General features: G+C 47.7%; 2 protein-coding genes across 2 annotated transcripts; both read right to left on the bottom strand.

The window, feature by feature from the left end:
* Nucleotides 1-3528: 3528 nt before the first annotated feature.
* Nucleotides 3529-5892, bottom strand: LOC125531954. The gene is made up of 3 exons (XM_048696153.1): nucleotides 4706-5892; nucleotides 4514-4624; nucleotides 3529-3756 (listed from the first exon to the last, which is right to left on the bottom strand). The coding sequence occupies exons 1-3, from the start codon at nucleotides 5537-5539 to the stop codon at nucleotides 3529-3531; spliced, it is 1173 nt and encodes a 390-aa protein (XP_048552110.1). The 5' UTR covers nucleotides 5540-5892.
* On the bottom strand, nucleotides 5597-8807 carry LOC125531953. Its single transcript, XM_048696152.1, has 3 exons — nucleotides 8357-8807; nucleotides 5709-7279; nucleotides 5597-5610 (listed from the first exon to the last, which is right to left on the bottom strand). Exons 1-3 carry the CDS (start codon nucleotides 8572-8574, stop codon nucleotides 5597-5599), a joined length of 1803 nt encoding a protein of 600 aa, XP_048552109.1. The 5' UTR covers nucleotides 8575-8807.
* Between the last annotated feature and the right edge of the window lie 799 nt (nucleotides 8808-9606).

Here is a 9606-nt window from a genome sequence, read left to right as displayed (position 1 = left end):
GGGCCCATCCACCCCGCCCCCCCGCCACAACAGTACACCGGCGGTGGCGACTGGTACATGGACACCGGAGCCACGGCTCACATGGCCGCCAACCCCGGTAACCCTCTTACCGCTCACCCTGTTCACACTGTTGCTCGCATTACCGTGGGCGACGGTTCTTCCATGCCCATCACTCATGTCGGCCATGCTGCTTTTCCTTCTAACTCCGTTCCTTTACATCTTTCTAACGTACTCGTTTCACCTGACATCATTAAAAATCTTGTTTCTGTTCGTTCTCTTACACGTGAAAATCCTGTCACCGTTGAATTTGACATGTTTGGCTTTTCTGTTAAGGATGCCCGTACCCGGATGGTGCTCCACCGATGTGACAGCCCCGACGATCTCTACCCGGTCCACTCCTCCACATCCTCCGTCGCTGCACCCGTGGCGCTTTCCGCTGGAGTGGACCTTTGGCATGCTCGTCTTGGTCATCCCAACCCTGCCACCCTTCGTCATTTTCTTCGCAGTTTTTCATTCACGTGTAATAAGATCGACGATCACACTTGTCATGCTTGTCGTCTCGGCAAACATACTCGTTTACCTTTAGCACTTCCTCGCATGTTGATTCATACCCGTTTGAGTTAATTCATAGTGATGTTTGGACCTCTCCTGTTGCAAGTAACACGGGCTATCTCTATTATCTTGTTATCCTTGATGATTTTTTGCACTATGTGTGGACCTTCCCGTTGCGGTGAAAGTCGGATTCTGTTGCCACTCTCACCGCATTCTACTCCTATGTCTCCATGCAGTTTAGTCGCCCCATTCATGCGTTGCAAATAGACAACGGGAAGGAGTTCGATAATCTTGCAATCCGCAACCTTCTCGCCACACACGGCACAATTTTTCGTCTCACTTGCCCGTACACTTCGCAATAAATGGCCGCGCTGAGCGCGTGCTTCGCACTCTTAATGACTGCGTTCGCACCCTCCTCTTTCACGCCAACGTGCCACCATGTTTCTGGCCTGACGCACTCGCCACCGCATCACTACTCCTCAACATCCGTCCCTGTCGCACTCGCGGGAATTTTGCTCCTCATCATCTTTTGTTCGGCACGCCACCTTCCTACACCGAGCTTCGCATTTACGGTTGCTTGTACCGCCCCCGAGCCGTCCCCTCTCCCCTCGTCAGCTCGAGCCGCCCTTCGGGACCCTCATTGGCTCGCTGCGATGCAGGAAGAGTTCGATGCGCTCCAACGGAACCGCACCTGGCAGCTTGTCCCTCGGCCACCTCGTGCCAACATCATCACGGGCAAGTGGGTCTTTCGGCATAAGACTCGTCCCGACGAGACTCTCGAGCGCTACAAAGCTCGCTGGGTGGTTCGAGGCTTTCGGCAACGTGCGGGCGTGGACTTCACCGACACTTTTGCTCCGGTTGTTAAACCGGGCACGATTCTCACCGTGCTTCAGCTGGCCGTCTCCCGAGCTTGGCCCATGCATCAGTTGGACGTCTCCAATGCCTTCTTGCACGGCCACCTCGCCAAGCAGGTGTTCTGTGAGCAGCCCACCGGCTTCGTCGACGCCACACATCCGGACCATGTGTGCTTGCTCTCCCGTTCTCTTTATGGGTTGAAGCAGGCGCCCCGGGCCTGGTACCAGCGCATCGCTGCCTTCCTGCAGACGCTCGGATTTACATCGACCCGCTCCGATGCGTCCCTCTTCGTGTACCATCACGGGGTTGACACGGCCTACTTGTTGCTCTACGTCGACGACATCACCCTCACGGCTTCCACTGTCGCGCTTCTCCAGCGGCTTGCTGCTCGTCTTCGCGATGAGTTTGCCCTGAAGGACTTGGGGCCCCTCCACTACTTCCTCGGCATTGAGGTGGTTCGATGGCCAGATGGGTTCCTTCTACATCAGCAGCGTTACGCCCATGAGCTTCTCGATCGTGCCGGCATGCTTAACTGCAAGCCTGCTCCCACGCCTGTTGACACCAAGGCCAAGGTTTCAGCTCTGGAGGGCTCTCTCGCATCCGACGCGGCCTTCTATCGCTCCATTGTGGGTGCCTTGTAGTACCTCACTCTGACGCGCCCCGACTTGCAGTATGCCATTCAGCAGGTCTGTCTTCACATGCATGCTCCGCGTGATTCTCATGGGACCTTGGTGAAGCGTATCCTCCGTTACATACGTGGCACTACGTCCATGGGACTTACACTGACGGCCTCCGCCTCTACCGACCTCGTCGCCTACTCTGATGCGGACTGGGCTGGCTGCCCGGACACACGTCACTCCACTTCGGGGTACTGTGTCTACCTTGGGTCGTCTCTGATCTCTTGGTCCTCCAAGCGACAGCACACAGTCTCTCGCTCGAGTGCCGAGGCAGAGTATCGGGCAGTGGCTAACGCCGTTGTCGAATGCTCTTAGCTTCGTCAGCTGCTCCAGGAGTTGCTTTGTGATGTTCACAAGGCCACACTCGTCTACTGCGACAACGTCTCCGCCATGTACCTCTCCGCCAACCCGGTCCATCATCAACGAACGAAGCACATTGAGCTTGACATACACTTTGTTCGTGAGCTGGTGGCCCTTGGGCGCATCCGGGTCCTCCACGTCCCGACGGCGCAACAGTTTGCCGATGTTATGACAAAAGGACTGCCTACTTCTATTTTCGAGGAGTTCAGGTCTAGTCTTTGCGTCTCCGGCGACGCTTCGACTGCGGGGGGTGTTGAATATATGGTTTGTGCATGTATATTGTATAGTTCGGCCCACCTCCTAGTCATTGTATAGTTGAGGTTGTGGCCCACCTTGTACTCCATATATACGTGCGCTATGCACTGATCAATACATCGAGTTGCATTGCCAAAATATTCGTTTCCAACAAAAAAAGTGAAGTTTTCTCTCACTGTCGTGCTCTCTCTCTCTCTCTTCCTCCATTATTTGTGGCTTGTCCAAACAAAAGTGAAGTTCTCTCTCACAGGCACGCTCTCTCTCTTCATTATTTTCTGTGTCACCTGTCCAATAAGTAAAGTTCTCTCACAGGCGATTTCTCTCTTCATTTTTTCTGCGTGTCTCTCACAGTCTCATATAGTGTTCACTCACTCAACAGTGTACACCACTCCATTAAAAAAGAAGAGCACTGCCCTATTTGTGTCTCAGTTGTCAGAGAAAGGGAATCTGCCAAAGATGAACAGGGAATCTGTCTCAGATGAACAGTGCGTGGGTTACTATTGAACGTGCTCTGCAAATTGTGATGGAGGAGCAGGCCCTGGTCCAAATCTTGAGGGAAGGTAACGGTGTAGATAGTGAGGTGTACTACACCCGGGAGTAGAAAAGCCAGTCTCTTTAGGGATAGAGCGCCGCCGGCGAGACAGAGCTGTGTAGGACCAACTTGTTTTTCAAATGAGTGAATTGCATAGAACATCAACTTCAGGGGCACTTATAACACTTTACCCCACCTTTTGGAGAAGTTTTCACAAAACCACAACCTTTGGGCTAACTAGTAACACACAACCCAAATCCAGCACACACAGTCCAAATCCTCTAACTAATGCCCGTACTAACAGCCACCTACATCTGCGTGCATGCCGTCTCTTCCCAAGCCAGAGTCGCCGGCTAGCTCGTCGCCGGGAGCTCGTCGGTTCGTCCATCCCGACGTCGTCTCCTCCACCAGCACCTCTTCCTTCGTGTCAGCGTTGGCTCGTCCACCCAGCGGCATCGTCGACGCCGCCGGCCGTCCTGTACAGAGCTCCTCCCCAACGAGTTTAGGTTGCTTCCTTTGTCCTTTCTTTTTTCAGAGTTCAACAGCAAATAGCTATAGATTTTCTTCAGTGTAATCCAGCGATGCATCATCCTGTGTATCTGTGAATATGAACCAATGAAAACTGACACAAAAGAAACTATAGAATGATCCAAAATAGCTACGACTGAATCAAAGTTTGTGATACTTATTTGTAAAATAGCTATAGAAATGAACCAAAGTAGCTACAGAATGAATAAAATATTTCAAACTGAAGCATATATAAGACTAGAACAATACTTAAATGGACAATATCCGTGGTCTTACAGGAATAAAATATGTGTTGTAACATAAGCATCCATATAGTTATGTGCTTAAGTTACCTAAACCTGACACTTACAAGTCACTGTGCCTAGATCCCCAAAATATGTAATGTAACATAAGCATCCATTCAAGTCTGAGCTTTTAGTATGACCTTGCCTTTGCCCCCTGCTGACCCTGATCCCCTCATTACTGGTAGCTTCTCTCCGCTATTAGCTGCAGCCGGTTGCGAGGCAACTTCTTGTATGTCAAACCCATAAAAAGGATCATGTGCTTGGAAGACAGCATGTGCATGAAAAGGATCTTCAATTGCAGCTTCAGCTTGTCCTCTGCCTCTACCTTTTTCACGTCCTCTTCCTTTTCCATTTACTTATGCTCTTCCTCTCCCTCTTCCTGCTGCACCCGTTGTTGTATCATCTTGAACATGAACTGGTGCTGCTTCAGCTTGAACATGAACCGGTGTTGCTTCGGCTTGAACATGAACCGTTGTTGCTTCGGCTTGAACATGAACCGGTGTTGCTTTGGTTTGACCATGAAGTGGTGTTTCTTCAACTTGAGCATGGATTGGTCCTTCTTCAAATATTCTTCTATTACTCTGAGCAACCAGTACAAGCACTCAAAGTTGTGTTAACAAGAAGAAACATATGCTAATTACATTTATGAATATGTGAATTACCTTGTGCTTGTTTTTTCTTATCGCCAGGTCCGCTCTCAGTGGTGTGGTACAACTGGTATACTTGTGACCAGGTTTGTGGCAGTTCGAGCATGTCGTTGTTGTCATCCTATGTCTAGAACCCGGCTGAGGCACCTCATGCACTCCCTTCCTTCTGCTCTTCTTAGGTCTTCCAGGATGTCTAGTGAAAATTGGTGGGTCAATATCGGGTGTTTCAGTCTTTGCCCAACTATCTTTGCTAGGGACAGGGTATATAATATTGTTGTAGGCAACCTGGTACATAGCCCTTTTGAAGAATGCACTCATATAATCTTCAAGATGCTCTTTTTTCTTATAAATGCATGACACTGCATATTTGCATAGCACACCATTAATGTCCCACCTTCTACATCCACATGTATTAGCATCGACATTAACAACATATGTTTTCAATCCAGAAGTAACTTGCCACAGCCCTTGACCTGCACATACTGGCCTACAATGTTTTGCCCTGGTCTTCTCAAGTTCCAACTTCTCTGCATAGTTTTGTGTGATCTCCCAATTTGAATTAACGAGCCCCTCTCTATTGCTGTTGTATCTGACCATTAGCTTTTTCCTAATGTTGTCTATCATGGTTTGAATGGGCTTGTCTCTAGTTTCTAGGATATACTTGTTGAATACTTCACTTAAGTTGTTCACCACTAAATCTGTTCTGCAATTTGTGTCCATGTCAAGTCTTGCCCAATGCCTAGGTGGAATTTTGGACAACCATTCCCATGCACTTTCACTCTCAGCCTTCAAGTCACTCATAGCAGCATCATAATCAGACTTTTGGTAAGCATATGCAGCACTATCCATGTGTTTTTAAGATCACCACCCTTGTGACCAGCAGTTTGAAAATTTGCGTAAATATGCCTAAGACAATATCTCTGATCACAATTAGGAAATACTTTGTCTATGGCATTCAGCAGGCCCTTTTGTCTATCTGACATGATAGTCCACCTTCCAAATGGCCCTGAGTCGCCACCAAGAGCATACTTGAGTTGTTCAAGGAACCAACACCAATTAGGAATGTCTTCTTTGCCAACAACTCCAAATGCAATAGGGAACAAGTTGTTGTTGCCATCCCTTCCAGAGGCGGCCAACACTTGTGCTCCTGTAGTCAGCTTAACAAAGCATCCATCAAGACCAATGAATGGCCTACATCCATGCGGAACCGTGGTCACGATGCATCGGCTGCCTGGGTTGGTATCAAGCACTGTCTGCAAGTAGTCCCTGATCCTCACATACTGCTGTTTGTGATTTCCTAACACAATATCCACTGCTTTATTCCTTGCCCTATATGCCATCATGGGAGTGATGTCTACACCATGATTTCTCTTGGTAGTGTCTATTAGCGCGCTTATCTTCCAATCTGGATCGCCTCTAAAGTTCTCCTCATACCTGTTGCTCAACCATGTGCTGTCCACTCTAGAAGTATCATAGGTAATGCCACAAGTATGAGGTAACACCATCTTCCTAATGCAAACAGTCTCTTCTCTCTTGATAGCTGAAGCTGTCATATATAATTGGCAAAGTTCAGTCACACAACAAACATTGACCCGATCTCTATCATTTCTAAGATACATATAGTCTCTACTTTGAAGTATATGAGAATTCTTCAAGGCTCTTCTGTATTGATGCATGTTCACAAAACACATATGCAAACAGAGTTTTTCACCTCCAAGCAACCTGCCCTCATCATACCACACTCTAGTTGGAAGTGGTTGTGCTCTACTCTTCTTGCATTTTGGTGCAACGGATATTGCAGGTTCAAAGCCATCATCATCACTTGATATTATATCCATTCCAATATCCTCACTTCCTGGATCTGAAAGTTCACATGCTTGAGTGTTGGTTACATCTCGCAACTTTGCTTGTGAACTGAGAATAGCATCCTTCCTCAGTTTCTTCTTCTGCCATGCTTCTGCTCTCTTCTTTGATGGATTGCAAGAAGCAAGTGTGCTATCTTCAATAGGAAAAACAGGTGCATCATCTAGTAGTGGATAAAGGTCCTCAATATCGGTGTCGCCCTCCATGTGCTCCGCAGGATCTTCTTTCTGTCTCTTTAATCGAGCAAGATTTTCCAAGTCTTCATCATCATAATTCTCAGCCACTGCCATCTCTTCTTTTTCCTCTGCCACTGCCATCTCTTCTTCTTCCTCTGTCGCCTCAACTTTTTCCTCTAACACATTTTCTTGCTCAACTATGACTTCGTTAATGCCCTCTTTGGTTGGCTGCTCTATCAATAATGCTTGCTTCCTCGTTCTTTTCTTGCGGCGGGTTGGTGCGGGTCTCCTCAAAACTGACAGATTCAACATCTTAACACTCTTGTACTGATTTACCATTGTTGTCACCTTCTTATTACTGTCCAATAGCTCCATGCCAACTAATCCTCCGCACTGATAATAGATGGTATCCTTTTTGTTATAGCCAACAGAGCACACCAAGCTCACTAACTTGAGAAAAGTGATATCAGACAGTCCAATTATCCTTTGCACATTATCCCCTAGACCATTGATTGGCAGCACATTAACCACCCAAAGTTCATCATCTACACTGCATAATGAAACATACTTGTATATCAGAGAAAGAAAAGCAACAAAAAAGACATAATTTTTTTGCTTCAATTCCAACCCTAGATAGCTCGAATCTGATTTAAAATGCAATTAGCTAATACCAATATTGTAACAAATTAGGCGTATGCTGAAAACTAGTAAAATCTACCAACATAATCACGTCAGTCATGAGCAATCACTAAAAATCACTACCTATTTGGTTACAACCAACCCTAAAATCCCCAAAACAAACCAATTTATCAAAGCCAAGAGGAGCAGGAGAGTGGGTGCATACTCAATGCCAGAATTGTTGAAGCTCCACTCCATGATGCGTGTCTGCGAGTCGCCGCGCAACGGCTACCCCAGTCCAAGGAAGAAAGGAGAAGAGGTGCGAGGAACTAGGTGGGTGTAGAGGACGACGCTCTCGCTCGGGAGGACACCGCACGCGCACATGTACAGCGTTTGTGTTACTGGGCATTAGTTAGAGGATTTGGGCTGTGTGTTACTAGTTAGCCCAAAAGTTGTGGTTTTGTCAAAACTTCTCCAAAAGGTGGGGTAAAGTGTTATGGTAACAAAAATTTGGAGTGATTCCAGCAAAAAGATGGATCCAACAAAACAAATCAAAAACAAGGTAGTAGCAAAAAAATGAAGACGAAGACGGTGGTAGCGAAATTCAAAGACCGTGGTAGCAAAAATTAGAGTGGTTCCAGCAAAAGGATGGATCCTGCAAAAAAATCAAAAACAGGGATGGTAGCAAAAACTAAGACGGAAGTGGCAAAAATAAAAGACCATGGTAGCAAAACTTGGAATCGTTCCAGCATAAAGATGGATCTAGAAAAAAAAAATCAAAAAGACATGGGATGCTACGGTTGTAGCAAAAAACAAAACCATGGTAGCAAAATTTGGGAGTCGTTCCAGCAAAAAGGCAAAAAAATGTTGCTGATTCCAGCAAAAGTAGTAACCAGATGTAGCAAAAAATGCCATCGACTGCAGCTCCTGCCACAGCCGATTCCAGCATCTCATAAGCTAGTGCACGATGGAGCCGCCGTTCCAGCACAGGTGTAGATGCGTCACTCACCGGAGCAGAACGGGGGCAGGTGGAGGCGAGGCGCTCGTCGTAGCAGCGCGGTGGGAGGTGGACGCGGCCGCTCGGTTGTAGCAAAAATCTGCATCGGTTGTAGCAGATTTCCCAGCCGATTGAAGCATCGTCAGTTGCAGCACCCTGCGGCGTGCGCCTCCCCTGTCGCAGCTCCAGTGTGAATGGTCCAGAAAAGAGCGCTGCCGGTAGAAACTCATCGAGTCGGCAAACACTCGTCGCAGCTCAGCGCGCGGGCTAGCGGCCGTCTAAGGTGGGCAGGAAAGGAGGAAGAAGGTATGGGGAGGGAAGGGAGGAGCTGCAAGATGGTGAGGTTCTGCCGCGGAAGGGCAAGGTCGTCTCGCCGGAGGCAGAGGACGGGTGTCTCGCTGGAGGCAGAGGACAACAATGAGGGCAGAGTTGTGGCTTTGTAGTCAGGATGAATGGTTGAGAATAGATCCTGTGAATGAATAAGGAAATGGGATAATAAAGGAGAGGAGGGCGGTGCGTGGGTCCAAAAGAAGAAGCGTGGCAGCAGCTCGCGACCGGCGCCTCGCTTCGGCCGGTCGTACGGAAGCCAATGTTTCCCTTAACAGAAACATAATTGCTATGTCACATCTACTACTAGATGTGAAATACTTACCTTTTCTTTTCGAGAAAACTTTCGATCTATTCATCTTCAATCATGATAGTACAACGAACACTAGAAATAAAAAAAATTACATCCAGATCTATAGACCACCTAGCAACGATTACAAACACTGAAGCAAGCCGAAGACGCAATGTTGTCATCGTCCCTTCCTCGCCGGAGCCGGGCAAAACTTGTTGTAGTATACAGTCAGGAAGTCGTCGTGCTAAGGCCTCATAAGACCGACGCAACGGAACAACAACCACCCCCGATGAAGAGTATAGTTTTTTTAGAAGAAAAGGGACTGAATCCCTAACTCCATTATATTGAATATATAGCGAAACCACATGTTCAGAAAGTAGCAAAAGAGAACTACTCCTAGAAAGGCTAGACCTTTCCTGGCACAAAGCTGCCAGAGAGCTACTAGAAGATCAACGTTTTACACTAAGCCATTATTAGAAACCGGCGGCAAAGTTTACTACAGCATTACATCTGAAATCATAAGGAGGGGGGAGGGGGAGATCCACATCAGGTGGTGAATAACTCGAAGATGCCGAGAGCCCTCTTGGCCTTCAGAGGAGGGGCTGTAGCTGGTTGTGGGAACCACGTCAGCTGAAGCACTGAT

The sequence above is a fragment of the Triticum urartu genome, unplaced genomic scaffold, assembly GCF_003073215.2.
Source record: "Triticum urartu cultivar G1812 unplaced genomic scaffold, Tu2.1 TuUngrouped_contig_8518, whole genome shotgun sequence".
Classification (NCBI taxonomy): domain Eukaryota; kingdom Viridiplantae; phylum Streptophyta; class Magnoliopsida; order Poales; family Poaceae; genus Triticum; species Triticum urartu.
Note: the sequence above shows the minus strand (reverse complement) of the source record. Positions and strands in the feature narration are given on the sequence as shown.

Coding starts and splice junctions, on each gene's coding strand:
- LOC125531954 (XM_048696153.1), bottom strand. CDS start 5,539: ATGGATAGTGCTGCATATGCTTACCAAAAGTCTGATTATGATGCTGCT. Junction 4,625..4,705: donor TAAGAAAAAACAAGCACAAG/GTAATTCACATA, acceptor CTGGTTGCTCAG/AGTAATAGAAGAATATTTGA. Junction 3,757..4,513: donor TTCAAGCCGAAGCAACAACG/GTTCATGTTCAA, acceptor CTCTGAAAAAAG/AAAGGACAAAGGAAGCAACC.
- LOC125531953 (XM_048696152.1), bottom strand. CDS start 8,574: ATGAGTTTCTACCGGCAGCGCTCTTTTCTGGACCATTCACACTGGAGC. Junction 7,280..8,356: donor CCTGCCCCCGTTCTGCTCCG/GTGAGTGACGCA, acceptor TTCATTATGCAG/TGTAGATGATGAACTTTGGG.